Below are 20,597 nucleotides of genomic sequence, written 5' to 3'. Positions count from 1 at the left end.
GGCCGCTGTTACAGTTAACATGCCTGATTTGTTACCTTCTTTCTCATCTCCCTCCATCACATTTTTGTTTATTAAAAAGAAGAAAATCCCTTGCAAGGGGCATATTTACTTCGGGGGGGGGGGGGAAGGAGGGGAATGGTTGATGTGAAACTGTTGAAGCCTCAACTTCTGAGCTGAATAACACACTGTTATATTCCAGGGGGTGGTTTTCTTGCAGTCACATGTGTGCACATTGCATTGTCCTTCCCTTCTCCCTGCTGGCTTTATTCTTGTACGCTGGCTGGATATTAAAATTGACAACTTTCCTGCTCTCTCGGCACTTCAGAGCAGAATTCTTGTCATTTCCAATCCGTTGGTTGCTCACAAGAAAGAGCTGCAGTGACTGAGTGTGGAGAAAAACCACAATGCTCATGTTCCCAATACAGTAAACCAGTTGGTTGTCCAGCTCAGGAGCTATGACTTTTGGGCAGGAACAAAAGGAAATGGGTGTCTGTAGTAATTTCTCCTGGGACATTTTAAAATACAAATGATTTTTTAACTTCATGGTATATATCCCGTCATGGGTGGATGCAGGAATTTGAAATGGGGTGGGGGTGGGGAATCACAGCAGTATCTCAAGGGGGGTTGCAGTGTCCTCCCCTTCCCACCTGATACCATGGCAGCATTTGCTGGGGTAAGACTTTCCCCCCACAGCTCTTGGCATCCCCTCCCTTCCAGTGCAGGTATCTCCCTTCCCTACCAGTGCAGGCATCTCCCTTCCCCTCCCATTTCCCTCTCCTTGGGAATTGCCAACTGACACTGCCATTCCCAAGCCCTCCCTGGCTCTCTGCACAGCTGCTTCCTGCAGCTGGAGCTGTCAGGCCAGTGAAGAAAACATGATGGAAGATGAGAAAGCAGGGACTCAGCACCCCATGCAGCTGTTCCCTGCATCCCCCTGCTGGAGTGAGGCAGGAGCAATCCTGGGTCTTCCCCCTCTCCCAGGTCCGCTGCAGATAGCAGTGGCAGCATGTGGGTCTGCCCTTCCTTACCTGCTCCCTATTTGTTTCCCTGGTGTTGCACTCCAGCCTGGGGCTCCAGTTATGCCTTAGACGTGCAAAGGAACCAGGCATCCAAGACCATGGGGAAATAGAACCACTGGCATGTAACCTTCACTGTGGAAGCTGGGTTTGAATGCACCGTTGCACCTCCTGGGTCCTCCCCTGGATCTTGCCAGCTTTGGCAAGTATCCATGCACTGAGCTTCTTTCCTAGTGTGAACAGTAATAGACTGAAGGTAGAATTATTTTATGCAGGCATTTTGTGGAGGAAGTCCCTTCATCAGATGATTTTTTAAGTTAATATCTAATGTTAAATGGACAGCTATCAGTTACAGGCTAGCATGGAAGATAATACATTACAACCCCAGTCCAGTCCATGTAGAGAACCCCAGGTTTCTGCAAGTGAAGGGACTTTTCCTGTTTTGTTTTGTTTTTTCTCTTCATTTTTCAGAGTTAATTTTGTCTTATCCAGCTCAGCTGCTTTGAAAGGTAAGGGGCTTTTCTTCCTTATCTCTTGGTTACGATGAGTGAGAACATTAGTTTCCTATATCATCCTGAAAAGTATGAGCAACAAGTATCCTATTTTCTTCTCCTTTCCTTCTCTCCACAACCCAAGGCCATACTACAACTCTGCTACTGCTTCTGTTAGCTTTTCTAGGATAGCAATAAAGAGAATGAATAAAGTTATTTGTTTAACTCTTACCCGTTAATCCTAAAAATGGACAGCTGGATTCCCGCCTCTCTATAGCAACATAGTGACGCTTCCAGAACCATGGCTAGTTTCACTCCTACTGTTTAGATTTTTAGAAGGCTTTAATTCAGAAATAAAACAGTCAGTCTTGCCTGTTTAATGCAGTTGCTTATACCTGACCAGGGAGATTTTCCCACTAGTACTGACAATTTGAGTGATTCATTCTTTAAGTCCTCAGATATATTTTCATATAATACTATAGGCTTTTTGATAAATTTAAAATTAAAAAAAAACCCAAAAAACATTTTTTCTGGTTTTCTTTTTTCCTTTTTTTAAGCAAATAATTCCCTTAATTCCTTTTTGTTCTGTGTTGTACACTGGCAGAACAGCCGATGGTGGTAATGAGTTGGTAACATACTGTAGTTATGTAGTTTCCCTGCAGGGGAAAGAAGAATTATAATTACCTTCTCTAAATAAAGAAGGTAATTTAGATAAGTGACCAAGCTTTGGGACATTTCAAGAAAGGTATTGGTGGGTTTGGGTTGGAATAGGCTGAATGCCATCTGCTTAAGCAATTTGTAACATTTTATCATTGCCTACCGTAGAGAAATGATGCAGTCTATTTTGGCAGAGTGGACAGATTTCTGTCCATCTGTGCTTGTATTACAGTATGTCACTTGTACTTTAGATCTGCATAGCTCTGAGCCAAGATAGATGCCACAGCAAGGTCAAGAGGTGCAGAAGCCTGTCAGCACATTCTGTCTCTAATGATATGACGACTGCAAATTGGTGCTTCAAGCACAGCCTAAAGGCAGTCATTATGTCAGGCCTTGAAGCTGAGCTTTCTATAATATCATTTCAAAGGAAAACGCTAACTTCAAATGCTTCAGAAAAATCAGACAAAGAGCTTAATCTATTACAATGTCTGTGGTTAATGTCAGATTCATTCTAGGTTTCTTAACAAAATTTCAAAGGATACCAATGTTGAGAGGTTTATGGGTTAGTTTGCTTGTGTGTTGTTCCTTTGGGTATTTAGAGGGGGAAAATGGTGAAAGAAACTCTTCTGAAAGGGTCTGCAAAATAAAATATTTATAGGTATGATATAAAATTAGTGGCTCTTACTTTTCTATGGGTAATCTATGGCTCAGATCTTTAAAACAAGGTATTAGGCATTGGGTCAGGTTTTAAATTTCTGAATTGCATAAGCACTGACCTAACTTTGGCAAGCTTGTTTCTGTTCTGCATCCAGTGTATTAAAACAAAAGCACTACCACAGACTGGGTCTTATGGTTTTGGGCACCATAAAAAGAAACGATCGCAAGTGAACTTGAAGTTGTTTTTTCTGTCTTCTAAAAGTGCCTACCAGATTGTTGTTGAGGAGCTGCATCCACACCGAACAAAGCGAGAAACGGGCACAATGGAATGCTACCAAATCCCTGTCACGTACCAAAGTGCTTTAAGTGGAGGCTCCCCGTACTACTTTGCTGCTGAATTGCCCCCTGGTAACCTGCCTGAACCAGCCCCTTTCACTGTTGGTGACAACAGAACTTACCAGGGCTTTTGGAACCCACCCCTTGCTCCTCGGAAAGGCTACAATATCTATTTCCAAGCCATGAGCAGTGTTGAGAAGGTAAGCGCTAACCATGTTGACCTTCAGAAAATAACTGAGGGGGTGGGGGGAGGTATCTTTGGTGAAAGTAGGGATTATGAAAGTTAGACGTGGTTTGGTGATGCTGTTCTAAACTTTGTGCTGTCCTCTCTACTGCAACAGTATGGCACTCTGCCATTTATATTTCACACGACTCCTGTTTCATAGTAACAGTTACTAGATGAGAATTTAATACATCACAGAATAATAGCTTGAATGAAATAATTTCGGCTGTGTGATTCTGCCTTCTCAGTAAGTAACATCCACTCTTCTTCTCCCAAGTCTCAAGGCTTGCAGGGTAAATAGAATGAAGTTGCTCAGCAGGCTAATAAAACATTAGAAACTTTTCAGGGCTCTCACACACAACACTAAATAGAATGTTTTTAAAAAAAGGGCCTTTGGGTGTGAATAACCCCATGTCCATGCTCTGTTTGTTTGAGTCTTTCCACACAAATATGCTTTAAGATCCCTTGACTGCTGCATAGTAGAAAAGGTATGGCTGTGGCTTGCCCTTATTCCCTCCTTATTTAGTTGTTGATGACACAGTTATTGAGCACTGCTGCTGATCCTGTCACTGCTCTATTCCATATTCACACAGAAAATTAAATACTGCAAAGGGGGGTTCCAGTTTTGAAAAACAACATAACTCATCAAACCCCATGCCGTTGTCAAGTGAAAATGTGTGTGGCACAGACATAGTGTTCAGCACAGTAACTTGACATACTTAAAAATTCCATTTAAGAATTATACAGTATGGAGGGATGGGAAGGACATGATTAAGGAAAATTGCTATATAGGAAAATCGCAGCTAGATTGATAAAGGCAATATTCACAGAGGCCTTCCCTAAAGAAATAGGAGTAATTTGTACCCGTCCATTTGAATTTCTGCTGTGGCTAAAGAGATCACAGCTAATGAATGGCTCTGTCACTTTCCCCTTTTAACAGTCTTGCCTATAAGTATGAAAATTACTTGCCACGTTGGGGAAGATTCATTCATTTGTTGAATTGCATACAGGGTTGGAGGATATTTCTGAAGGGGAGATTTAAGTAATGCAAACAAAGGGAAAGAAAAAGTACTTGTCACATCCTCATACACTTTTCCTTCATTTTCTACATTTAACTCATCTAATTGCTTTGTTAGCCCCCATCAAAGTGGTTTTGTTGGTAGGTTCTCAGGCAGTTGCCGTCTCATACAGTTTATAATGAGTGGAAAATATAAACAATACAGCCATTATGAAAAAAAAACCACAAATCCATGTTTTTATTTCTGTACTTTGACAGAAATGAACAAAAAGTGAGAGAGAAATTAATCATGTGTTTTTCTTTGAATGTCCGTTTGAGAGAGGATGTTGCAAGTGTGAAGTGGTTTTCTCTGCCATGATTTAAAAGTTTTGCAACAGATGTTTTCTTTTTTGGGGGGGTGATTTTTATTTCCAATTTCTGTTGTGTGTCAGTTTTACCATAACCTGCATGGCCTTTAATCTACAAAACTTTCAAGCATTTACTCAAGTGTAAGTCTTCATATGTTTACAATTAGGTGTTTTGCATAAGTGCTCTGTCAGACTGGGAGCCAACTCTCATTGTGGTCTCCACAGAGAATTTAAATGCATGTGCACAAAAATAGCTGTACTTAAAATGTTGTTAAGATTCTGTTGTTGAATTTCATAGTGCTTTTACCTGAGCTGAGAAATCTCTCTGCACTGAAACTTGTCAAAGCCTTAGGTTATGGCCTCACTTATTTTTACCTAATACATTTTCAAAGAAGTTGGCTCAGGTGTTTTTAACTAAATAATTTTGTTCATATCTAGCAATTTGTGTTGCAAGTAGGGAATTAGATAAGGAAAAAAATAAAGAAAACTTTTAGGAGAAAACGTATCCCAGGAAAAATGCACTGTTTTGCAAAGAAAATAAGCAGATCTGGTTAAATAGAGTAGTTATAATAATTTTCTACATACTTGTTAAAATAGATTTTGAAGACTAAAATATTCATATATATGTATATTTTAAAAAATATTTATTTTATAGAATCTTAGGGCACATAGAGAATTTGCACCATAAATTCCCAACTTCAGTTGTGATAAACTGCCTCCCTAACTTAAGCCAGTGGGCAAAACCAATTAATTGTTCTGGCTACTGAACAGTCTCACCCCTTGCATGAACTACTAAATAATATTTGTGTACATATACATGCATTTCTGTGTTCAAGTTCTTTTCTGGGAAAATATACCTCAATATATAGAAGGCTTAAGAACTGGTAACATTTTACATAGCTCACTGCTTTTGTAGATGCAAAATTCTTCCTCCTTCATCACTCGCCAGAAATAAGCTGAGAACCCTTCACAACATTGCTCAGCTACCCCATGTTCAAGAACTATTGTGAAGCAGAAGTTGAAACAAGACTGACTGCATTTTCTGTATTTTTTCCTCTCAACAGGAAACTAAAACTCAGTGTGTTCGAATAGCTACGAAAGGTAAGACTCCCCCCTCCCAAGAAAAAGGGCTTTATTGCTTGCATCAGAGCTCATTAGATGTGGCATTTCTATGTCAGTGTTTGAATAAGAGCTCAGTTAAAGTGCCATCAAAATACTGCAACTCAATAGGTAGTCTTAACATATGATGGGGTGTTACACTCTATTCTTTGGTACTTGGCCAAGACAATATTGTTCCAAGAGTAAGAAGGATTTAGACTAAATGAGTAAAGCTCATTTTAGTTGTTTGTACTCTGCAGGATCTTGTGCTTGTGAACAGCAGGAGAACTGGAGGAAGACAGAGGCTCGAGAGTAAAAAGCATGCTTGTTTAACTCTGTCTGTCATTGTGACAAGTACCTTGAACATTGGGGATCTGGATATGGTTTTTTTTTTAATTCAAATGAAGGCGTACTAGTAAATATATATAAATAAGAGGCTGCTAAGTTGTAAATGATAGACATGGCGAGAGGGTTGATTTGAAGGCTTGCATTTTTAATATCAAGTGGTACCCAGGCTGAGATTGGCTAGTTGCCAGAGTAAATTATCTTGACCTCACAAGCAGCTTAATCACACAGTGCTCATTCAAAATAAATGTTTCAACTTCAAATGAGGACTTACTTGTTTGGCATTTTAGTATCTCCTGCTCTGACTGTATTTATAGCCCCTCATTTCAGAGTTGGTTGATTGTGTCAACAGTAGAGAGAGTTTGATAAATTCCGTCAGTGTAAATGAGAAAAAATGTTATGGATGCTGAAACAGTATTCCACAGAGTATGACTTCTACTTCAATAGTGTCTATCTGTAATCACAGCGATGTACGATATTAAACACCTGTGGGTCTGAACAAATGGGCAGGTACAGTTTACATTAGCATGGTGCCACTATTTTTGATAGCTTCCAATGACCAATACTGGATACAGTTAAGACTGTGATATGTATGGCTCTTATTTTGTGATTGCAACAAGTCCTTTTCTCCAGGACTTAGAAAGTAAAGAAACACTTCTCTAGACACTTTAGTATAGTATTTTCAGCAAAAGAAATAAGATAGTACAAGCAGGATAGCTCAAATGATGAGCTACATCTTATGTGAAAATTAAACCAGAGTTGGCTTTCTTTTGTTTACCCAACCAAATTAAGTGTTTGAATTAAAATAACTTAATTTGCATTAACAAATATTTATGTACCAATGTGGATATATTGCCATGATTTAGGTATGGGAAAAATCAGAAATAACTGCATGCACAAATACAGATTAGGGAATGACTGGCTAAGCTGCAGTATTGCAAAGAAGGACCTGGGGGTTACAGTAGACCATAAGCTAAATATGAGCCAAAAGTGTGCTTTTATTGCAAAACAAGCAAAGAGCATCCTGGGTTATATTGACAGGAGTGTCACTTGCAAATCAAGAGAAGTGATTCGTCTTCTCTATTCAGCACTGGTGAGGCCTCACCTGGAGTGCCATTTTGTGTTTTTGGGCCCCACATTTCAAATAGGATATGTCTGGACAGAGAAGAGCAGAGCAGCAAAAATAAGTAGGGGCCTGGGAGGCAACATTTATGTGGAAAAACTGAAAGAACTAGTGTTTTTTAGTCTGGAGTAGAGAAGATTTGATAACAGTCAAATCCCTCCTCAAATCATCCCTGTAATTGCCCTGTGGAGCAATTACAGAAAGGATGGAGATGGGCTGTTCTCCATAACCAAAGAGGACAGAATTAAGATCAGTGGTCTCAAGATGTAGCAAGAGAAATTTAGATTAGAAATTAGGAGGAACTTTCTGATTATAAGGATGGTCAACCATTGGAACAGGCTACCTGGAGAAATTGTGGATTTTCCATCCATGGAAGTTTTCAAGAGCAGGATAGAAAGGCACTTGTCTGTAAATATTTAGTTAGGGATGATTGTGCCTTGAGCAGGGGACTGGACTAGATGATCTTGTAAGGAGTCCTATTCAGTGCTACTTTCCTATGATCCTATTAATCTGGAGTATTTCAGAAAGGTATAAAAGGGGCTAAAACAGTCTCTTGCATGTTACAGAAACCATTCCGACAAACTCTAAAAGTAAATCACTTAGATTATAGGGAGGGAGGAAGAAATTAAAAGAAATATTACTTTTTATTTTACTGTCTTCTAGCACATCACCTCACAGCAACACTTACAGAGTGCGTTTCCCATCAGTGGTTGCTTATGCAAACTTATTCCCCTGTTGATAAACATCCAGTGCCCACAGGGTGAAGCAGGAGCAGGGAAGTGGGGTAAAATAAGTAATCTGTTTTCTAGCACAGGAGTTGGCAATATAGTCTATGGACTGGATCTGACCCGCAGAGCCTGAAGGCTTTGCCCATGCCTGTAGCTATTGGCGATACATAGGGGGTGCACACGGGTGTACATGCACCCCCTGAGAGAAGTGCCAGTGGCACTTCTGGGTTGCCGCTGCACTGGGAGACTGCGCCTCCCCCAGTATTAGGAGGTACCAGTCGCCCATGCCAGTAGCAAGGAGCTGTGCTGGGACCAGATAACTTCCAGCTGCGTCATTGCCACTGTTGCTTCCTCCTCCCACCCACTAGCCTCTCCCTGGTGGCAGCATGGGCGCAGCTTCCAGTCAGTGGTGAGTTGTACCAGGAAAGCTGTTATCTACCCTGCTGCCACTTCTGTGCTACAACTGAGAGCCTGGAGAGAGAGAAGCAACAGCAGTGTGGATGCTTAGCCACAGCTCACCTCCCCACTGGCTGGAAGCTGTGACTGCACCCCAAGGGGGAAACAAGGGGCTGGGAGAAGCAGAGGTGGCTCCCAACAGCCTGGCCCTGGTGCAGGCACAGGGGAAACTCCCTGTCTCTGCCAAATCACAGAAGCCAACGAACCCACGTGGAACTGGAGCGGAGTTGTTTCAGCCCATGACTTGGAAAGTTTGCTGGCCAAAGTTCTTGTATGCCAATGTGGGTCTTGGCTATACCAGCATGGAAACTGAACGTAGTGAAATGGAGTTAATTTTTCACAACTTTATTTTGAAATGAAAAACTTAAGAGTTTCTCATGGTCCAGTATGTTATGATAAAATTTCATTTCAAATTCAAATAAATTCATACGTGCCTCAGTTGAAATGCATTTATATGATAGTATTACAAAACATGTCTAAATTAAATATTTGCCATGTTTCCTGGAGTAAAATTAGGAAGGTCCTTGAAAGAAGAAACACTTTCACATGTTAAAATATTATCAAATTAATTTACATTTTAAAGTTGTTAAAGCTGTCACTGGATAACGCGGGTACTTAGCAATTTATTTAGTTTACTATAGAAAATAAGTGACTGGGATGCCCAGATCATAATGCCTATTCAACTTTTCCACATAGAATACTTCATTTCACGGACATGAATCCACTTAAAGGAAAATCAGAAGTCATTTTGGGTCTACCCAGTGGGTGCATCTACACAAGCCATTAACAGGCAACAATAAGCTGCAGAGCTTATTGCTTTGCAGTTTATTGCTCCCGGGAAGCTCTTGGGTGCATGGTTTACACATGAGCTTGGACCATAGCATATTGAATCGGCTTACAGCAGCCCCGGCTGGCAGGAGGCCCAGAGGGTCAGCCTGCCAGCCCAGGACTGTTTCAACCAGGCTCAGTGGTTATCTATAAACATACTCCAGGGTGGAGAGGGTGCTTTAATCACAGGACCCTCAGTGTCATGTATATTCAGCGTCCTGCACTTCAAAATGGTGGCAGGGGTGCTTTAACTAAAGCTCGTTTAATAAGCTTTAGTTAAAGCGCCCCTGCTGCTACTTTGAAATGCAGGTTTGTTGAATACACGTGTCACGAAGGCTGCTGGAGTGCACTAATTAGCACGCTCCATCAGACTTGAAGTAGACTTGATTAATCAAGTCTGCTCTGATGCATGCTAATTAGCACACGTCAGATCCAAACTCCATCATGTGTATAGGTATTTTTCAAAAGGCTTTTTGAAACAGGGGGAGGGAGAAAGTAAAGGAGAGAGAAAGATTTGTATATCAGAAAAAGCCAGAGTCCTACTGTCTGTCTGGTTCCATTTATTCCCTCTGCAACATCAGCTAACTGCCCAGCCTTCCCTGCTGTGTTCTATGGCAGTGCCAAATTTAACATTTTCCATAACCACTGTCCACTTTAATCTGGCAAAAGTAAGCACAGGTCTCTTAGGTATTCCAGGAGGGTGGAGGATTGCGGTGTTACAGGTGGTGGCAAAAGGTTGCCAACCCCTAATGTGTTAAATGTTTTTGATATGCAGCCAGGATGTCTGTTGTTTCCTAAACCAAAGGACTGGTTGCAACTAATCATTCTGTTTTGACTTCACAGGCTGCATGGTCTGTCAGTTTAGAGCTGTTATTTTACACTGTCTAGATAAAGAGTTGGTAAAAATACAAATTTTTTATGCTTGCTATGTCATAATTTTGCACTGAGGCAGTTCATATCCTTGAAAAATAGAATATTTGCTAACTTAACTCTCTTAGTGAAATTATTCTAGTGACTAATTACTTGCTTCAGCAGTTTTTTCATAATGTGTTTCATGCTAACATCTGTAGCCCAAAGATTTTGCTCGTGGGCTTTCCAGAGACTACTCATTCCTAGCTGCATTGATTAACTAGTTCTCTTTATTGATACCAGACTAATGACGGTCATTGAATTTAAATCACAGTGTCTTCATTTCCTTGTACTCAGAAAGTATTTTGGACACGATGTTCTCTTACATTTCCTAAATAACAAAATGCCCTGGAACATGAACTCATGTAAAAGGTGATGCCAAATCACTGCTAAAGCACTAAACTTTTTCTGGTATGTCTTGAAACATGTTTTTAGCATAATTTAAGAAGCTGACTTTATACATCACATGTTAAAATAAATAGGATGAGCTACTTGAATTACATGGATACTTTTAGAGTTGAACCCCTCTTCCATGGTCCAACCGTCTTTCTAATTACAACCTTCAGCATCCAATCACTCTATCATATGGCTTGCTTTATTTTTTTTGTTAAATCTAGTTCTCTATCCCATTTGGTTTTTAGGTCAGTAGTGTATACAATCTACAGTCTTGGTATTCCTCACCTATCTTCTTATTAAAAAAAGGCATTGGTGTCTCTTTCCAGTGCAACAAACATTTTTTGAGGTATGGAGATTCAAAGAATAGCTTTTTTAATTATGGAAGTGGAAGAGAAAATAAACCTTTAACACTAAAGTTCTGCAAATAGTTTCCAAAAAATGAGTTCTCAAAATTAATTTAAAGGGCAGAGCTCAACCATTAACACAGCATGTAAAATATTTAGATCAGTGCATAAATTATAATACATAAATGATCCTTGAGCCTGCTTAACCAAAGTATTGACATATGAGTCATTAGAAGATGACTGAATGGACATCAGCTGCAGAACGGGACAAAGACGCGCAGAACTAAGAAATATGTTGATTACTGATCAATCACACTTGGATTTCCATACATTTTGGAGTATGAATGGACACAAATTTGAAGTGAGGTTTCGCTAGCATACTGTGAGATGGCATCTCATATTATCATTTTTAATTTTATTGGCTCCAAAATAAATAAAACTAGATTAACTGAGCCAAAGAGAAGTAATGCTTCAAATTATTTAGCATGTAACTTGATTTTTAAGAGGACAGATGGGACAACTGAGCTGAGTGAATGAATGAGGCAATTCATTTTAGACTAATCGTTAGTTATTAGGGTGTCAAGTTTGATGTTAATACTAACACTGGTATTACGTGTATGTTTTAACTATTACAGCAATAGAAGAAAAATAAACAAAATTAATTTGGGGGAAACCACTATAGCAAGAAATAAACTGAAGAGATTCTGGGGGTGCCAGCTCCATTCCCAACATGTTTAAACAGAATAAGTATAGTTCAACATTTTTTTTTAAGTCTTAAAATATGAACTTTACCACCATCCTCTAAAAAGGAACTATTTTTCCCTGTAGTTTCAGTTTGTGTCACTAACATGGGCAACATCTTAGAACACCTCCATCTGTACGCATGCTCAGTCCATGCAGATGGATGAAAGTTCCATTTGAAATGACACACATCTGGAAATAATTCAGAAATAACATAACATGACTGCCTTAATCTTTTTTTGGAAATGAAAAAGTCCAGAAGGAAGCATCCAAGCTCAAAATATGCACTTGATCCACTGTGATTATTGCACTGAATTTACTCTTACTACAACTGAGGCTTGATCTAAAGGCCACTGAAGTCAATGAAAATTCTTGCACGGATTTCCACATTCTTTGACTCAGGTCTTCAGAAGCTGTAAATCGGAATATACCAGAGTTGTACAGTCATATTTCTTCTCTTATGGGCATTTATAGAAGTTAAGCCTGCTCCAAGTAGTGGTGAATTTAAGGACCAAAAGATGCTCAGACATTTCATTGTTTCTGATTAATTCCTAATTTGTGATATTCAACCTAAAGTATATATTAATGAAGGTCATCTTCATTAATATGTGTATTACACATAGGCTTGACATACACATAAGCTTGACCAGGAGTTCGCCCAGGAATTGGCTAAGGCCGCATGCTCCAGGACCATGGTTGTCATGGGTGACTTCAGCTATCCAGACATCTCGTGGGAGGATCACTCAGCAAAATCCAAGTGGTCACAAAGCTTCCTATCATGCATGGATGACCTCTACCTGACCCAAGAAGTCTACAGGCCAATGAGAGGTAAAGCGCTGCTCAACCTGGTGCTGCCAACTGGGGACAACCTAATCGGCGACCTAGTGATCGATGGGAAGCTGGGTGACAGTGACCATGATCACCTTCACCATCTGCCATAAAGCTGGCAAGTCAGTCAGCAACACTGAAGTCCTTGACTTCAGGAAAGCTGACTTTGACAAGCTCAGGAGGCTTGTCAGTGAGTGCCTAAAGGACCCCAGAGGGAGGGGAGTTCAGGAAGAGTGGTCGCTCCTCAGAGGAGCAATCAGTGCACAAGCTAATTCCATTCCATCTCGGAGGAAAGGCAGCAAGAGGGCACAGCAGCCCCCCTGGCTCTCCAGGGATCTAGCAGACCTCCTAAGGCTAAAAAGAAAGGCCTACAAAGAATGGAAAGCAGGATTCACCTCCAAGGAGAAATATTCTGCACTGGTCCAGTCCTGCAGGGAGCAAACCAGGAAAGCCAAGGCTGCAACTGAACTCCAACTAGCTTTGAGTATCAAGGACATTAAAAAGTCCTTTTTCAGATATGTGGGGAGCTGGAGGAAAAGCAAGGGCAACATTGGACCTCTGCTAAACCAGATGGGACAACTGACTCCCAGGAAAAAGCCAACCTATTAAATGGGTACTTTGCGTCTGTCTTTCTTCAGTCCCATGGGACACCCATGCCCCCTATGGGACAGGGAGGTCCAGGTGAGGGAGATCCCCTGCCCTCCATCAATGCTGACCTTGTGAAGGAACACCTTGAGAGGCTGGATACCTTCAAGTCAGCTGGCCCTGACAATCTGCACCCCAGGGTACTCAAGGAGCTGGTGAGCATCATAACCCAGCCCCTGGCACAGATCTTTGAGAACTCCTGGGGCTCTGGTGTAGTGCCCAAAGACTGGAAGAAGGCCAATGTGGAACCTTTCTTCAAGAAAGGGAGGAAAGTGGATCCAGCAAACTACAGGCCCATCAGCCTGACCTTTATCCCGGGGAAGGTCTTAGAAAAGCTTATTAAAGAGGCCATCCTTAATGGACTGGCCGACACCAACATCCTGAAGGATAGCCAGCACGGGTTTGTTGCGGGTAGGTCTTGCTTGACTAATCTCATTTTCTTCTATGACCAGGTGACCTATCACCTGGACAAGGGAGAAGAGATTGATGTTATATATCTTGACTTCAAAAAAGCCTTTTATCTGGTATCTCATGATCACTTCTTGGTGAAGCTGGCTAACTGTGGCCTTGGGTCCACCACAATCCGCTGGCTGGGACATTGGCTCCGTGGTCAGACCCAGAGGGTGGTAATGGACAGAAATCAATCATCATGGTGCCCTGTGACCAGTGGGGTCCCCCAAGGCTCTGTCCTTGGACCCATATTGTTCAACATCTTCATTAATGATGTGGACATTGGAGTCAGAAGCGGACTGGCCAAGTTTGCCGATGACACCAAACTTTGGGGCAAAGCATCCACACCTGAAGACAGGAAGGCAATCCAGGCTGACTTGGACAGGCTCAGCAAATGGGTGGACGAGAACCTGATGGTGTTTAACACTGAAAAACGCAAGGTTCTGCACCTTGGGAGGAAAAATCTGCAGCATCCTTATAGGCTTGGCAGTACTATGCTGGCTTGCACTATGGAAGAAAGGGACTTGGGAGTCATCATTGACCACAAGATGAACATGAGCCTTCAATGCAATGCTGCAGCTAGTAAAGCGAGCAAAACGCTGGCTTGCATCCATAGATGCTTCTCAAGCAAATCCCGGGACGTCATTCTCCCCTTATACTTGGCCTTGGTGAGGCTGCAGCTGCAGTACTGTGTTCAGCTTTGGGCCCCACAATTCAAAAAAGATGTGGAAAAGCTTGGGAGAGTCCAGCGAAGAGCCACGCGCATGATCGGAGGTCAGGAAAACAAACCTTATGATGACAGGCTGAGAGCTATGGGGCTTTTTAGCCTGGAAGAACGCAGGCTCAGGGGTGATCTGATGGCCACCTATAAGTTTATCAGGGGTGACCACCAGTATGTGGGGGAATGTTTGTTCACCAGAGCACCCACGGGGGATGACAAGGTTGAATGGTTATAAACTACGACAAGACCATTTCAGGCTGGATATAAGGAAGAATTTCTTTACTGTCCGAGCCCCCAAGGTCTGGAATAGCCTGCCATCAGAGGTGGTTCAAGCACCTACATTGAACACCTTCAAGACAAATTTGGATGCTTATCTTGCTGGGATCCTGTGACCACATCTGACTTTCTGCCCCTCGGGCAGGGGGCTGGACTCGGTGATCTTCCAAGGTCCCTTCCAGCTCTAATGTCTATGAAATCTTGCTGTAATTATTATTTTTGCATCATTGTTTCTCTAATGATTTCTGGAGGTATCACTGTCTTAGATGTTTGAACTTTATGCACTATTCTAAATTTAGAAAACAAAAAGGCATTTCCTAATCCACATCCTTGCTTTCATTTAAAAGGTTTGAGAACACTATGTTAAGCTTCCATGGTCTTCTGCATAGCAGCATCCTTCATCTCTTGGAGGGAAATTCTTTACCAAGTTGCTCGAGACATACAGAGAAGAAAATAGAATATATGTATGCCATCATCTTGGTTTTCCCCTGCATTCTTGGTGGATGTGGGTGGGTGGATGTGTGTGTGTGGTTTCATGTTCAAGACTCATAAATAAGTCATCCTGATGTAAATGAGGATTGTGTGGATATTATGGAATCCACCAGCTTTCTAAATATTGATCCAAGTAAGGGATTTTCATTTAATCCATATAGGTAACTGGGTACATTTAAATCACCTGATTGTCTGAAGCTAATGTAATATGGATGAACAACACTAGTATATTCAAAATGGTTTCAGAGGGAATATATGCCACACATTTTATTTTAGGAGACCTGGCAGGAGAGCGGCATTTGCTGCTTGTTCATTACGTGCTGGTCTCTGCAACTCAAGAATTCCTTCCAAAAATAACAACAGTAAACTCCAAATTACTTAATACCTTTGATGCTTGGGGCATTGCCTGAGGTAAGTAATGTGAAATCAAATTACTCTGATATACACATCACATAATCGCAAGCAATGAAGAGCAAGGCCTAGAAGTCATCTTGCATGCTTCTGAAGTGATGATAACAAATCTCTGCATAACATTTGCTCCTCTCTCTAATCTCCTTTTATAAACTTGTCCATCAGCTAAGTATGAGACACTTAATGTTGTCAGAGCGCACTGATTGTATTGAATTCCAGGATGGTTGTAACACAAGCGATTTCAAGTCTTTGGTCCTTTCCCTGCGTATTCTGAAAATGTGGAATTTATTTCTGTGTTTGAAATAGCACCCCAGTTTTGTAGTAACGCATAGAATAATTACAGAAAAAGGACCTGCATAAACTGAGTGTGATAGTGGGGTCAATAGGATTTTGAGGGGATCTAGATAGGAAATGAAGGTTTGTTTTGATTATAGTTCCAAGTCTAGGCCAACAATGACAGTAAGAAAAAAAGCACACTTGGCTAGCTTCTGAATTGTGTGAAGTTATTTACATTTTTTATATCATTACAGAAGATGTTGTGATTCTCTACTGTTTATCAGACTTTGGGTACTGAATCTGTTCTATCTGTTGTTGCCAATAGGATACAGTCATAAGTTTAAGAAATTTAAGTTATTACATAAGTATAATAGCCCTTACCTTCTGATTTCTCAGTGTGATTGGTAATCCTCGATTTTCTTAAAGAAGATGTACTATTAAAATTACTCTTTTAGATCAGCATTGCCATCTAGTAGCCCTTGCAAGAAGTGATTTAAAAAAATGTCTATCGACCTTCCATTCCCACTTTTTGTTGTTGTTTAAGTCTCGCTTATTATTGCCTCCCGTTTTTTTCTTTCAGCATTCCCTGCCCTTCTTTTTATCAATGCCCCTATATTCTTTGCCTCGGTGTCTCTATTTCATTTTCAAAATATGGCATTCCAGAGTGCTGAAACATTTGGGGGAGAAAGATACCACCATCTACGCCTGTTTAGAAGGCCAGTTTCTCAGTTTTGTCTTGAGACAGAGTATTGTCCAATGACACATAAAACACTGTATCACCTGCTTTGTCACACGGTGTTTCTGTAATCCTTGACATAAGAATTTCTTATAGGATAGATTCATGTTTGTAGTTATAGTGAAATGTTCCATATTAAAGGAACATTTACCCCAATCCAAGACCACTTCAAATTTCAGGTGCTCCTGCCTCTCCCATTCATTGGATTTTAGACATGGAAAATGATAAATGTGTTATCATTTTCTGCGTCTAGAATCTAATTAGTGGAAGGTCATCTTAAATTCATACCTGCACTGCTGTGGTAGGAGATGAAGGGCCAGATCCCCGCCCCTTGCTCCACTGTCCCATTTCCCTTTGTACTTGCCTTCCCTGCTGCCTGCTCGCACCATGTGTCCCCTTGCTATATGCCCCTTGTGCTTGTATCTGCACCCTGCCCTTAAACCCCCATGCCTTCTCCCTCCGATCCCTGCCCCCTGTTCCCCCCTGCAGCCTGCCCTCCCAACACATCTGCCCCCCCCCCCCCCGCCCTGCTTGCCTTCCCTTGCAGCTCTGCTCCTCCGGGGCAGTCAGCAGGAGTGTGGCCCCAGCCTGACCTGAGCTCAGCCCAGCCAGGGGAAAGTGGCAGCAGCTCCCAGCTCAGGTGAGTGGTGTTGGAGGGACTGGAGTGGAGTAAAATGTAAAGGGTGGGCAGGCACTGGAGCAGGTTCTACCTCCATGCGCACACACCAGCAGTCTGCCCTATGCTGCCCCCCCAGCTCCATCCCCTGCCAAATGAACCATTCTAAACCAGCTCTCAGGATGCGAGTAAATACAGTATCTGACCAACCCTTACAGTTTATTGTTTCATACAATAAACTGTACAACAGTTTATTGTTTCATACAAATTTGAGCATCGGTAATGTTATAATCATTATTTTCTGCAGGCATAAGGAGATTTTCTGTTTAGATATCTAACAAGCTATTTAGTGTTTCTCATTTCCTGTCCCTGGTAAAGATATGCTGATCATAGCATATTTAATGTATACATTACTGTTATATACATTAAAAACATAAAGGTTTGATTGTCTGCTTGATAGATCACATTGGGAACTGATTGAATAAACATCAAGTTAAGCATTAATCTGGTTTTCAATTCTTTAGAATCTATTAAAACAGGATCACCTGCATGTTGTAGTCTATAGGATCCTATAACAAATTTGAGCATCGGTAATGTTGTAATCATTATTTTCTGCAGGCATAAGGAGATTTTCTGTTTAGATATCTAACAAGCTATTTAGTGTTTCTCACTTCCTGTCCCTGGTAAAGATCTAGTCCTGACTGGATCAGAATAAGGCATTACTCCAAAATTTAGAAAGACTTTTGGCTAGTTCCCAGCCTTCGTTCATCTACTTGATCATTATGCTTGGCCAGGAAATTGAATTTTACATGTTAATCCTTCAGTTTGTTTTTCCCACTGCCCCTTGAGGGAATTATCATTCTTTGCTATGTTTCAAGTGTCTGTGGAATGCATTGGAGTGAAAGCCCTGAATACCAGAGTCTTACATCTGCATGATTTCTTAACCGGAGTGGTGGGGTGCCCTGGGGTGCAGCCAGGTTCTTTGAAGATTCCCCTAAGTGTGAGGAGATAATCAAGGTGTAAGGAAATAAGCAAATCAATTAAGCAGATGAGCCCTGGCTCAGGCTTGCCTGGATGATTCCCCACCTCCATTTCCCTGCCTCTCCATAAGGAGGTAAGCACTGTCATGTATAAATTAGCGTTTATTCCAGATTGTAGCCATATTGGTCTAGTGGCAAAAGCAGTCAGGACTCGTGGTAGAGGTGATATCTTTTTTTGCAGAAATCTGGTTGGTCTAATAAAAGATATCACCTCTACCATGAGTCCTGATTAAATAAGTGTTCGAAATTGGGTGCCACTCAATTCACAACAGTTAGGGAGGGCTGCCTTGAATCTAGTCAGGGGTGCCTCAAGTCCAAAAAGGTTGAGAGCCATTGGTATAGAGAGAAACAGGTCCAGTATTGTCATAGTATTCAAGATAACTACCTTTAATACTGTCTCTCAACCCTAACCTAGTAATATGATTCCTGTATGTGATATAGTTCATTTCATTCTTCATTCACTCTCACTGCATCTCTGTAGAAATTGAAAGGCAGGGTTGGATTGGATTTGTGACTTGAGCTGGCTGAGATGCGGAGACCTAAAGGTGAAAGCCTCTCTGTGCTGCTACTAACCTTTGAACTTTCTAGTCCTTTACCATCCTGTGTTTGAATATCTGAACAGATGGTTGGTTATTACTGCAAGCAACAGAATCTGGTTGCAAATGTACTGATTTCTCCTTTTGCTTTTAAAATTAATTCAGCACTGTACACTACATAGAAATAGCTGTAAGTTTGATAACAATAATATGGGAAATCAATTCCTATTGAATGAGCATATCCGGATCTATAAAGTTTGCCATTATGGAGGGTTAATTGTTTGCTCTGAATAACCTCTAGAGAGAAATACTTTTTTTTCTTTTTTTTTAAATAGGTAAAATTCAAATGTATTATGGTTATGATGAACTACACAGTTTTTGTAGAAGCTCATAAACATGAAGAAGTGTGTGTGTGTGTGTGTGTGTGTGTGTATATATATATATATATATTTTTTTATTTATTTATTTATTTATTTGTGTGCATACGTTTGTGTATCCGTTGTTGAAAGGTAGAGGGAGGCATAGATAAGAAAGCTGAGCAGATGTTTTTGGAGATCTGGGATGTACTTTAGTTTTATTGTATTCTCATACACTGAAAAAAAGAAGGGGGGAATATTAAATATGTTTAAGAACTATATTTTGAGAAGTCAGTGCAGGGATGTGCCTTACATCTGAGGTTTAAATAATAATATTTGATTTGGTTAAGAAACACCCCAGTCTGTGGAACATTACTTTTAGATCATAAACAAGCAATTCTCCATGTTTAGCAAATTTATCATTTGACTTTTTAGACTATGAACAACAAGGACTTAACTGTTAATAATTCCATGAATCAGGATCTCATGTGTAAATTTAAATTCTTGTCTGAGCCATTAGTTTCTGAAGAGAGTGTTAACATAAATGAAGTACCAGCACTTCATTTTGATGGAGCTTAAAGACACCATGCCTTAACCAATATGTGCATCCCTTCACACAAGACTCTAGAATAAGTCTTGTCAATCGTCCAGACATCCCACTCCACATGGCTCCTAACCTATCTTCCCATACCTTCCCATGCTGCTACAACTGGCCACTCTGGTATGCAGCCAGAACTATACTAGCTCCTTTTTTCCCCACTTTTATTGGCACTTTTCTTTTACTTAATGATCTCCTTTGCTCTGCTTGTTCAGTAATATTTATCTTTCTAACAACCAGCTGTATCCTTACTTACCACTCATTGTGTCTGCCCCCATTCCCCCATCTCCTGAGAACCAGAACGTGTAAGTCCAGTCCCCCAACCCCAAGTCAGGCAAGCACACTGCAAACTTTCAGCAATTGCAAGATATTGATATTTATTGAACTCATGTTTAGGAGAGAATGGAAAGCAGAAAATGTGAATACACCACTAGGCACAGGTCATCCAGCCCCTGGGACCACCAAAATATGGGTGCAGGCACTCCAACCCCCCACCTCCTGTGAAGCATGCTGGGCTAGGGGCTCACTCCCACCCCCTGGTGTTGGAACCACAGAACCTTGCAGAATTGTGAACCAGCTCCCAATCATTGATGTTTTGGTATGGCTCAGTTGTTATGTGTATCTGCACCAAGCTTTGTTATCTCCACTGACCCACGTCATAGTTATGAAGAGTCTAAGATTTTCAGTATATTTTCAAAAAAGAATGAGCACCCTGCTTTAAGTGAGCAATAATCCAATAATAGCTTCTATTTTTCAATTAGCTTCAGTATTTCTGACTGTTATGGTAATTAGGACCAATTTAGAATATCTTGAGTTGTCTGCACAAGATTGACATTACAGAGATGATGCTTCTTAACCATGAATTAATATATATTAATTCTGAGACGGTGACAAATTATTAAA

At 40.9% G+C, this 20,597-nt stretch overlaps 1 protein-coding gene across 5 annotated transcripts in view; it reads left to right on the top strand.

Moving 5' to 3' along the window:
• PTPRK (protein tyrosine phosphatase receptor type K) overlaps nt 1-20,597 on the top strand; it is a 621,814-nt gene that overhangs the window by 526,085 nt on the left and 75,132 nt on the right. For all 5 annotated transcript variants that reach the window (XM_059712907.1, XM_059712905.1, XM_059712912.1 and 2 more), the window contains 2 exons: nt 3,084-3,357; nt 5,810-5,846. In XM_059712907.1, the coding sequence (XP_059568890.1) occupies nt 3,084-3,357; nt 5,810-5,846 (311 nt within the window). The remainder of the gene's footprint in view (nt 1-3,083; nt 3,358-5,809; nt 5,847-20,597) is intronic.

Source organism: Alligator mississippiensis, chromosome 1 (assembly GCF_030867095.1).
Source record: "Alligator mississippiensis isolate rAllMis1 chromosome 1, rAllMis1, whole genome shotgun sequence".
In the NCBI taxonomy this organism is placed as follows: domain Eukaryota; kingdom Metazoa; phylum Chordata; order Crocodylia; family Alligatoridae; genus Alligator; species Alligator mississippiensis.
This window is presented reverse-complemented; position numbering and strand designations above follow the sequence as displayed.